This window comes from Sceloporus occidentalis, unplaced genomic scaffold (genome assembly GCF_023333645.1).
Source record: "Sceloporus occidentalis isolate IW3139 unplaced genomic scaffold, rSceOcc1.0.p SCAF_89, whole genome shotgun sequence".
Classification (NCBI taxonomy): domain Eukaryota; kingdom Metazoa; phylum Chordata; class Lepidosauria; order Squamata; family Phrynosomatidae; genus Sceloporus; species Sceloporus occidentalis.
Window position 1 is genome coordinate 3,752,821 of NW_028317069.1, and position 11,465 is coordinate 3,764,285.

At 46.2% G+C, this 11,465-nt stretch overlaps 1 protein-coding gene across 1 annotated transcript; it reads left to right on the forward strand.

Moving 5' to 3' along the window:
- Positions 1 to 8,521: 8,521 nt before the first annotated feature.
- On the forward strand, positions 8,522 to 11,127 carry LOC149284757 (induced myeloid leukemia cell differentiation protein Mcl-1 homolog). Its single transcript, XM_089496364.1, has 3 exons — positions 8,522 to 9,059; positions 10,658 to 10,905; positions 11,011 to 11,127. Exons 1-3 carry the CDS (start codon positions 8,522 to 8,524, stop codon positions 11,125 to 11,127), a joined length of 903 nt encoding a protein of 300 aa, XP_089352490.1.
- Positions 11,128 to 11,465: the final 338 nt, after the last annotated feature.

The window sequence follows — 11,465 nt, forward strand, 5'->3', positions numbered from 1 at the left end:
TAATGGGTCCTCCAAACCTCTAAACAAAAAGAAAACAGACGCCCATGGAAACGAGGACAGGCAAAAAGGACGATAGGACCTCCATCATCTAGTTTGGCACTGGTGAGTCCATGTACCGCAGTGCTTCAAAGAACGAATCTATTAATACTGCACCGATCTCATAGCACTTTATGGTATCGAGGGTCCTGCTCAGCAGAAGTCGTCTTAGACCAGCACTCACCCTAGCCTCACCAACACATTATAACGCTGGACGACCCTGCACTAACTATGGTACATAGGGCTTCGTCCTCCTAACCCCTTAGCTCTTGCTTGACGTCTGCTAAGGTTAGTGACTTTGTGTTGTGAATCACAAAGGAAAATGCCGATTTGTCAGGGCGTTAGTATGTAACGCTCCAAGATCTGACCTAATGTATCAAATACGTCTAGCGCCCCTTAAAAAAAAAAAAGTACATTGACTGGTAGCCAAGGTTATGGGCTCGGGATCTTTGATCAAGTTTGTTTTTCCGTTTATGTCTTTGGCAGATGTGGACACCCAGCTTCAGGAAGTCCTGATGGGACTCTTGGGGAAGAAGGGATGGTAGATACACTTGGATAATTGTTTTGTGGTCAAATGCATACGAGGCTTGACTTTGTTGAGGGGAAGACGTTTCCGGTACCTTATAGCTTGGGTACCTATAGATACTTTGCAGATTAAATTGAGATGTTTTACCGCGTTTTGTCTAAAAGTTGGATGTTTGTTTTCAGCTTTCTATCTGATGGAGAAACGTCACCTCCTTGACCGTGCGCCCCGGATTTATTATGGGGTAGTCCTTACTAAAACGGGTTAGGTATAGCAGGACATGCGCGCCTCCGCCTTATGAAAATCAGCCTGAACGAGTGTCCTGCAGCTGTCCGGAAAGGTCTCGGATGGAACCTTAAACCTGCGCTTTGGAACAACATCTTTAGGTTGTGCCAGCAGGACCGCTAGCGGATACCTCTGAGCTCTTCTTGTGCAAGCGACAGAGAATTATTGGTTCCAGCTGCCGTGCGATGCACTCATCCGGTGAACCGATACCCAATAATTCAACGCTCATTCTACCCCCTTTACCCTCTGGCCTGGTGTAATAGTGACTTTGTGTATGCTAACTTGGCATGCACAGTTTGATTTAGGAGTAACTTTAGAGACCTGGCTTTCACGTACTCAACACCTCTCCAGAATGCTCAAGGAGGGGGTTGTTAAAGCCACAGCTGCCGGGGGGAGAAATCACAATTTCACCGCGACTTGGAGATTTAAATACCCCTTTCCAACGCAATCCTCCTCCTTTTGTATTTAGGGAGTGTGGAGCATCGTGATCTTGAGATCTTAGAATTTTGGGGTTAAAGGGAAGTGTTTCAGCGTCACTTTGTAGCAATCTTTTTAGTATAATGTAGGTGAATAAATGCGATTTTTAGTATTAATAGCCAGTGGTCAGACTCTAAGGGGGTCTGTATAGCGTACGCTAGATTTGTGCCGTAGATCAAGTTTGAAATCTCTTCTGTATTCTAATGACGACGTGCAGATCTTGTGGTTTTCCTCCAGGCAAATGACAAATCAGGAGGAACTTCCTGTCTACGCGAGGGTTCAAAGGGCACGGACTTTTACAACACTTAGAACAATTCCTATCCACGTTGAACTGAGCTTCTGTTTTATCCGTCTGCGGTACCTTAAATGTTGCTTTGTCTGTCCCAGCCTCATTGTAAATAGTACTCCAAATATAAATATATATATATACTTTTTTTTAAATGCCTCCTGGTCTTCCTGTTAACGTTTTTTTTCCTATTTTGTGTTTATTAATACATCAAATTTTATTACTAAATTCTCTTACCTGGGGTAGAAGCTGCAGCTCCACTTTGCCTCGCTGGTCTGTTGATTCTTGCCACTGATTGGCTGTTTGAAGCAGCCACTCAGGCAGGGGCATAACTAGAAACCACAGGGCCCTGGCCTGCCATTGTCCTAACGCAGGCCAGGTGTGGGGGACAGGTAAATTAGCCACACCCATGTGGTGATTCCAGCACACCTGAGGGGGGTTAACCCAATCATTGAAAGCATTTACTAACCCAAGAGAGAGAAACTCCATTATGCTTCATTGACCCCTTGGTGAACTTTTCCTGCCAAATGTGCAAGAACCCTTCCCACATTAACTATACATTATACAGGGCCCGCCTCATTTCTGTAAGAAGTTCGGTGTGCATTTTCGGTGCTATATAAATAAAATATAATAATAGTTATAAAAAATGTACTGTGACTGATCATAAATTCTGTCTTTTAATAGATTTAATAGGGTGTGAAGCTTTTTAAGCGCATTCTCATTTCCTGCCACTAGATGTCACGCTTGTAATGGACTATTATTAATATTATTATTATTAATAGGAATCATTATTTTCATGGACTCGGGATAATGAGAAGTGATTCTTTTTATTTTCCGCCCAAGTATAGAGCCTTCTTGTCCATCGTCATGTATATATATTTTTTACATGAATGCGGTGATCGCAGATAAATGTAATAACCTGCCAGCTGAAGTGGTAGCAGTTAATACTGGGAGGGAATTGTTTCCCAGAATCAGGGCTAGAGTTACTCATGATCATATGCCATGATCTGCATGTAATAATCATCACACCTTAGACCTTCCTAAATTACACAACCTGAGATCCATAAAATATTAATTATTGGCCATCATGAAGATTCAATTGTAGTGACTGTAATCCATGACTTGTCAAGATGTTCTGATGACATCATCTGTGTTCAAGCAGGCAATCAGGATGCCCGCATATCATTACATCAGAGTGGAGTGTGACGTTGTGATGGATCTGGTTTACCGGTATGACAGCAGAATTTCCAGTGAATCCGAGTGCGATTCTTTTTTCATGTTATTTCCCCGTCCACAGTGTGAGACGCACCCTTCACGGTTTGTACTTTAACCCATAGTTGTTAGCTTAGGGCTACAACATTTCCTACAAAGGTGAAAGCGATATGGGCTCGTGGATCGTACAGCTTGTGGCAGGCCGGGCAATTACGAGCAAGCTGGGGGAAAAAAAGAAAAAAAATGGAAGTAAAACTTCCCATAATTTAATGCCTCTACCCGCCAGGAATCCTGGTATTTTCCCACGAATAGGCAAGTTGGTGAGCGCATAACCTGACAAGCACAGGGGCTAGCTTTAAACACGACCCCTTAGTCTTATTTTGCCCTTTCTCTGTATATTATGTGGCCCTTTTCCGGCCCATCTAGTCCGCCCTTATTCCTGATGCAAAGACTCAAACCTTAATCGGTCGTTGGTCTCGTCTTAGATTGAGAGACCATATGTCCATCCCATGCATGTTTAAATCCCCTCGCTGTGTTACCCTCTACCACTTCTGAGAGACTATTCCATTTATCTACCACCATTTTAGCAAATTGTAAATTCCGTCTAAGCCTCTAGTTTTAGAATATGGCTCGTGAAACGTTCCTCCTCTTTTGTATGGCGGATAACAATGCGTTATTGGGGGCCGGTTGACGTGGAACTCTAGGTGACGGCCCTTTCGTAAACCATAGAGAAGAAGAATGCTTTAACTCGATGTTTAGTAAGTGCAAACATGGATCTCGCTGTATTGGCTCCAGAGAAGACGGTCAACGAAGTCTTCTGGTGAAGACCCGATCCTGGAGAAACAAGTCGAAAGTGGCGAGCACTTTAAGCTTAGCTCCTGCTTCTGCGAGCAACGGGAACCAGTTTGAAACCAGCACCATAAAGCTGGCAACTAGCAACCTTTGAAATAGTTCAGTTTGGCTGCGCGTAGATGGTTTATGGCTCTTCGGAGTGTTTAATGGTAAGATGGATTATAAAACACTAGAGGTTACTTAGCTACCCCTGGGGAGTATCTATGTAACAAAGCCATGTAAATAGTGAGTGTTAACAGCAGATGAGAGAGAAGGGAGCTAAGGGTAATTTCCGTGATCGGGCAATAGCTAAATCATGCAGATAAAATTAATTATTAGTTATTGATTTATAGAAAGTCGTCTATAATCTGTGGGGCAGAAGGATTAACCAGCCATGCGTGGGACGGTCCAAAGGCTGCTCTAAACGAAGAGACAGGGTTGAGGACAAAGTATGGTTTGAGATCTTACAGCAGCTCCAACAGTAGGTAGACCTAAAAGTTTGCTGGGTACGAGGGGATCGCAGGGTTCTACAGCCCGAAAAGCCACAATAATATGTATAGAAACAGCAGGAAATGGCTTTCTAAATTAAACTGTGTGAATAAAGTCCATTAATATCCTTCCAAAGGTCTGAGGTCAGCAGTGAGTGTAGTCAGCAGTATGGTTTTCATATTAAAGAGGAAGTTCCGTGAAAACAAATAATATAATCCAGCGCCGTGTACAGTAGCACTTATCTTATTTCACTCCAATTTTATCTTTAGACACAGAGGCCACCATTGTTGTCACGCGAGCCACGCCTTTCCCTTCTCAGACACCACACTGAGCCGATGCTTTATGGCAATGCTAATGAAGCCAGTTTCCCCATAGACTTTCATTGGTCAGAGAGTCTGCCTGGGCGATGAAGACTGAAATATTCTTTGGTTTGCCAAACACAGTATGATAAGGAGAATCACAGAATTAGGATGGTTACCTCTCATTCAGTTAACGCTCCCTTTTAGTTCTAAACCAAAACCATTACATCAATAGAAAGACAAAGCGCAGACCATGGGTAGCTTTAATATACGATTTGAATGATGCGAAAAGGCCTGGTTGGCCACGGTTTCCTTTTAAATCCCTTTAAAAATACTGCAGTTATTAAAACCGAGACATGATGCAATTTGTAGCAAAAGGATATTTAATTAGGAAAGCACAAGTCCTCATTGATTTCCATTATTAAGCAATGTATTAAAAAAGTTTACCGGCTGCGGTGGTCCCTGTCTAAGTGGTTATTTGCGAGTCTTTTTGATGTCAAGCACTGGCGGTAACCCGGCTCATTAACTCACTAAGTATAATTGACATCTTGGTGGGACATTCGAGGAGCTGGCTGACGTCACCACGGGCTTAGCAACAAATACTCGTACATCGTGTTCCTGCTTTGTGTATATTGATATGCAAACACATTGTTAATTGATAAAGAGAACCCAATGTACTCAGAGTTCATTCATCCTCAACAGGTCCCTTCCCGGGGAAGGTCAACACGTTTATATTTTCCCCGGAATGTATCCTGAAGATATTAGAATAGAAGGGAATCCATAAAGAGTGGGTACAGAGACAAAGGAAAGATCATGAGGATGTTCTGTCTTATAAGTTCTCTCAACATTAGCCCTTTTCTCATTAGTGTATTCTGCCCCAGGTCAACTAGATAGCCCCAGACAATCAGGCTCACCAGGGGGGTTTGTAACCGGCTCATTTACACCATGGTGGGTCTTCCATGGTTGTCTTACCCATCCGTGCGTGTGCTTCTGAGATGGAGTGCCGGGGTATGACATCATCCTGATGCTCAGCTGAGAGAATGGCAGCCATGGCTTAGGTCAAGGTGGACGCTGGGGTGCTTCAGTGCTTCAAGGTGGCACCCAACCTAAACGCAGCTCATACACCAGCTGTAGGTTCTCCAGATGTTCTCAGCACGCGTGGAGGAGTCAGTGTTTCCAGTGCTCACGTAAGTACAAGCTACTGGTAATGGTGGCCATGGCTTTGGTGGGTCCTTCATCCCAGAAACAGAGGAACATTATTCAAAACGTACCAGGGCTTTGGCTCTTAGGCTTGTCGTTTACGGAGCGTTTGATTAACAGTCTTGAGATAAAATCAAATCTTTCGACGTCTTAAAATTCCTAAAATGTTCTGCCTTTTACTTTTGGAATCAGCGTGCAACTAAGTAAGATACATGTAAGTGTCCTCTTCCTGTTCTATAGAATGTTAATCAGACAACAATGGACTGATTATGTTGCACAATATGCAGAATATGCCATCTGATTCATCATGTGAATGATTCATTAGATAGAGAGATTCCGCTTCCTGCTTACTAGCCGGTGTACATCACGAAGCCTCGTCCTTAGTATAGCGGTAGTCTACAGTGGGGTATTTATCGCCAGCGATGTCCCAGGGCAGTACAACTATCCACCCCCTCTGCTCTGCCATGCTTCCTGCTGCGCATTGACGTATGATGTCATACTCTGGCGCTCCGCCGTTTAAAGACTCGCCACACTGGGCAAAAGGAAACTATGGAGACACTGGTCGGACCTATCGGGGATTTCAATAGTAACCATGGCATAAAACACGGTGGGAACCATAGATCCGTCAGTTGAGGACCACACGTCCGCTCTCCATATAAATGGGCTCTACGGCGAGTGCCGATCGGACGGTGGCCAAAGCACAAATGTCCATGAATTAGGAAAGGGGACCTAATCAGACCTCCATTTAAAGACGAGGTTTTGGGCGTTTAACCGTTCCTAAGGCAGGGTTTAAATTCCACGGCGTAAGTGGAACGTCAGCTTCGTGCGGGATTGTATAACCGTGCAAGAAACCCGGTGCAGGCAGGGTGCTTTGGGAAATTTTCCAGAAGCTGCGGGAAAAACACAGCACCGTGGGTGGCCTCTACGCTGCCAATTCTGGGGAGGAACACAGCGGCGGCTCCCTGCCAGGAATACAGGGACGCGGAATAAATGTTTGCTGTAAACCCGCGTCTCCGAGGCCACAGCGCTTCTACCGCCGTCTTTCTTCTTTAAAATAGAAACACGGCGTTGAATTCTTGCCCCAGAAAAGTTCAAGCGTCCATCCGATGGAGACTGCTTATTAAACTCCGTCTGCTCAGAGTCCTGCACCGGTCACAGAGCGAAATAGGGGAATGCCGTTCAAATTTAAGACTAAAAACCTCTAGTAAATTCTGAAGAGAGACTTTCCGCGCTGACCCCGATAGTGGCTGAAGAGGAACCGACACCGAGAACTTCTGCTTCACCGAATAGGGACGCTCAGCGAGGAAGGAGCTGTCGGTCGTTTTATTAGTCCATTAGTACACGAGAACCAAAAAAATATGAATATTTAATAAATATTGGTAGTTATTTGAATTTAGTATACATTCAAGAACCCGCAGGAATTAAAAGAAAGATAGAGCTCGGGGGGGGGGTGATGTTTGCACCCCCCGATTGGCTGCTTGATTGTTAGACCCCCTAACACCGTTATACCCCTTGCCAAGCTGGTGCTGGAGCGGTATGTACACCATATGGCAGGAGGTCTTCTGCAAAGCCATATGGTGGGACAGAAAGGGGGCAAATGTGTATGGGGGGATCTGACTGATCACATGACATTTTAAAGGGACATAAGCCTACCTGGGAACTGCCCTGCTAAGGCCACCCGGAGCCCATCCTCCTCAGCGAGGCTAGCTGCATACACGATGGGGCTACCAGGTACCTTCAATCTTTTTGGGGAGGGAAGAGGGCAGGGAGTGGGTGGATTTTAAGGCACACCACCTGTTATTTGTAGCGCAGGGAATCCGCCGTGCTGGAAACGGGCCGTTTTGGGAGATCCGAGCTCTTTCCAGCGGCACACCGGTGGCGTAGCGGAAGTCGCCCGTTTGGGGCGTTGGGACTGCCACCTGGGGACTTGCTGCCTAAGCTGCGAAACCCACAGACTTCCCAGGTATGGCCATAAGTGATGAAAGTTATAACAGTTTGAGAGAATCTCTCTCTTTATATATATTATATATGTAATAATTCCAGATCTTATTAAAGGGAACCCCAAGTAAACGGAATCAATGAAAATGTATCTAAAACTTCAGAACACCCCCCCCCCCCAACACACCGCAGCGATGTTTCTCGAACGTTAATTACGCCGGCACGGGAACAGCTGCCGAGGGCTTTCCGAGTGTCGATAACACAGTGGATGAATGCTCAAATTTCCCAGCGTAAAGAACAAACACACCTCGGGGCAGCTGCTCGACGCAGAGCAGCCGGGTGTTCCTGTTAAAGGTACAGTCAAAGTAAAAAAAAAGTGGTAGATAAGTGGAACAACCTCCCATCAGAAGCGGTAGAGGCTAATACGGTGTGCAAATTTAAACACGGAACAGGCATGATACCGGTCCTCCGGTCGCCTTCATTTAAAGATTCACCTGCTTTCAAGCAGGAGTATCACCCATAATATACTGGCAGCTCCAGGCTGTGTGACCCTCTGAGGATCTGCTGCCCCTTCATCCTGAGATTGGGGCAAATACCCTAGGACCCCCCCATATGATGGGTAAACACGTGGTCTGTGTGGTATAGAGGTCGGGCAGACTAGATGGGCCGAATGGTTCTTATGTGCCCTCACTTTCTCTGTTAATAAAAGCCTTTGATTAATCTGAAAGTAAATGACGTCGCAAATTCCCCTGTTACGTATGTTCTTTTTCTTTCATCTTTTTAAACATGATTGAATTGGATTAAGCCATTGTGGGGCGGGGCCTGCCATATATGGGCAGGAACGCCCACTTCCTCCCTGGGTTTTGTTACTGCGCTCTGCCGCTGACGTAGTTCATTTCGCTCTGGGATCTGCCGCGTTTTTACGAGAGAATGAGCCAGCCGTTAATGTCGTTGAACCGTAACGTGCCCATCCAGCTGTACTTCACGGGGGGCGCTCTCACCTCCTCAGGGAAGAACACGGGAGTCCTGGCTAGCCCTGCCGCCCACCCTTCATTTCCGACAGGCCTCGCGGCCCCCGTGCCAATGCTTCCGGTGGTTCCGAGGCTGCCTCCGCTGGAGAAAAAACGCGAACGGTGTGAGGAGGTCGGGGAAGGGGGAGCCGAGGTGCCACCCAGGCCGCTTCTCAACGGCTTTGGATACAAAGCGGGCAGCTCGTTACCGTCCTCCCAGGAAGAGCTAGAGGAAAGCGACGTGGAGATGGAGGCCTCGTCCAGGGGGTCTACCTCCCCTCCGGACAGCCCCACCTGTCCTAAGGATAATCTGTACATGGACACCCAGCGGCTGCTTGTGGACTACTTTAAGGAATACGCCGGGGCGAAAAAGAGCTCCTTGGTGCTGGCCTCGGCCGGACAAAGGAAAGCCATGGACACTCTGAGGAGAGTTGGCGGGGACATCATAGACAAGCACCAGATAGCCTTCCAGGGTAAGAGCTGAGCTCAAATGTTGACGCATTTAACCCGCCATGGAGGCTTATCGGTTAAACGGTGCCCCGGAGATCTATATCTGACCTTGTATAGAAGTATATAATCCTGCTATGTATATATATATATATATAGTGTATATGTATTATATATATATATATATATATATGCGGCACATTATATTTCAGTATATGTTCTTTAAGAGTCCCTCTGAATCCTGGTGCATATGTGAGAGGCTGTTGGTTTATTGCCCTTGGCTCACTAGGGGGCAGTGTCAGTTTTTCGGGCAGTTTAATGTACCTGGGTGTGCATGCGTTCGGTTTGGGGCCGGTGCTTGCTTGTGGTAGGGTGTTTGTGGAGGATCGGCCGAGGGGAGTATAAGGCCCTGTATCTTCCCACCCCGTGTATTGTACCCCGCGGGTTTTCCTTGTGAGAGAGCCCGCTGAGCCCCACCTCTCCCTACCTGCATAAACAGGCTTTGTGTGCCGAGTGTTTAAAGCCCCCGTACCTGTTCGGGCAGCCTGTAAACGTGTGTTTAATCTGCGCCGGCGCAGTTACTGCCCATCTAATGGTGTTATTGCTGTTTTTTTTGCTCTAGATTAGAGGGACCCCCACTTATTTATGGTGATCTGGTCAAAATGCCGAAAAGCCGCCCAGACTTTGCAAAGATGGTCACACGGATACTTGAGCCGCAGCGGTCTCTCTCTGATGATTGTTGAAGCAGGGGGGGTACGCATTTGTGTCATCTTTGTAAAGTCTGACGTGGAAAGCTCGAGGAGCCGCGCAGATGGCGAGGTCTCCCCCCTCGGTGAGTGCTTTATCAGCCATGTTTCGTATGCTGACTGTTTCTCCGGTCACTTCCCGAGGGCCAGCCGGCTGATCTCGTTTCCTGATGCAGTCATTACTTGTTGAGCAAACACTTCTGCATTCTCTGGGTGAACAGTCAGCCGGATTATAACAGGGCGTCCTGTTTCCTGAGCGATCTGTTGACTTCCTGAATAACTCAGAGTACTTTCACGGCAGCGGCTTGAGGACTCGCTTTGCTGCGGGGTTCTGTTCGCCCCGGTGCCGTCAGAATCTGCGATATCTATCAGTTTCCTCTAGATGGGCTTTAAGATCGGGATTAAGTCCCAGCTTGGTTACTGTTAACGTTTCGTGTTCTCCTTAGACAGATTTAAATACAAGAGGAAATAATCCCAGTATGTTGACGGGTATAGCAGCTGGTGAGCCCCGGTCAGCAACGGCCAAAATAACTTAATGGAACTGGTTGGACGTACAGAGTACCCTGAATGGCCTTTTGTAGCTGCTTTACTTTACTTAGGGTTTAATATGGGAAGCAACCTCTGCCATTGAGGTATAAGACTCATGATGGGTTATAGTCTGAAAATATGACTAAAAGTGGTAGTGATGTCAAATTAAGCGGCTAACACCCAAGTTCGGCATAATAGATCCGCGGCACGTATCTACAACAGAAAAATAGCAAAATAACCATAAAGCCTCGGTTTTGCCACGGCGGAAAAAAGTGTTTTGGGTGCAAGCCAACGTCGTCGAGTGTGAATGAGTGAGCTGTAGTCTCAAACGGCTGCTTTACTTTTTTTAGGAATGCTGACCAGGATATCAATCAATAGCTCTCAAGATGTAAGGAAACTTTCCCATGTCCCCAACTTGGTCTTCAACGATGGAATAACCAATTGGGGCAGAATTGTCACCGTGATAAGCTTTGGTGCTTTTGTCGCCAAGCATTTGAAGAGCATGCATCTCGAGGACAGCATTATCACGCTAGCTGAAAGCTTTACGGAATTCCTTATGACAAGCAAGAGAGAGTGGATCGTTCAACACAAAGGCTGGGTAAGCTGGATCCAATGGTCATTGGAGCACGGCGGGTTTCTTGCCACCCGGGGCGTCCTTGGTATGAATGTTTGCACTAACGCTAGCGTTTCTTTTCATCTCCAGGACGGCTTTGTGGAATTCTTCCACGTGGAAGACTACGAAAGTGGAATCAGGACAGTTCTGATGGCGTTTGCTGGCGTTGCAGGACTTGGGGCAAGCCTGGCATACATGATCCGGTGAACTATTTTCTTTTAATAACGTCAAAGAAAAAGCTTTAAAGTTATGCCATCTGAAATCCATTTAGGAGTGTACACTTCTGCTTTTAAGAAGTAATACGTAGAAGGTGGGAGAGAGACCATGCTTGCGCTGCACCCCTGGATGATGTAGGCTGAATACGCAGGAAGACCCAAGCCTGACTTTATAAAAGTATATCATTTTGGTGGGAACGTTGTAAAGTTCTGTTAAACAAATGTTTAATAATATATACGTAAAGGAAGGAATCTCCTTTCTAGTTTAAGTTCTGGGGTGTCTGCCACCAAAGCTTCTAACCCTAAAAGGCAACGTTCAATCTACTATAT

Excerpts from the sequence above, each read along its gene's own strand:
- LOC149284757 (XM_089496364.1), top strand. The coding sequence starts at position 8,522 with ATGTCGTTGAACCGTAACGTGCCCATCCAGCTGTACTTCACGGGGGGC. Across the intron at positions 9,060-10,657 it reads GCACCAGATAGCCTTCCAGG|GAATGCTGACCAGGATATCA; the intron begins GTAAGAGCTGAG and ends TACTTTTTTTAG. Across the intron at positions 10,906-11,010 it reads TCGTTCAACACAAAGGCTGG|GACGGCTTTGTGGAATTCTT; the intron begins GTAAGCTGGATC and ends TTTCATCTCCAG.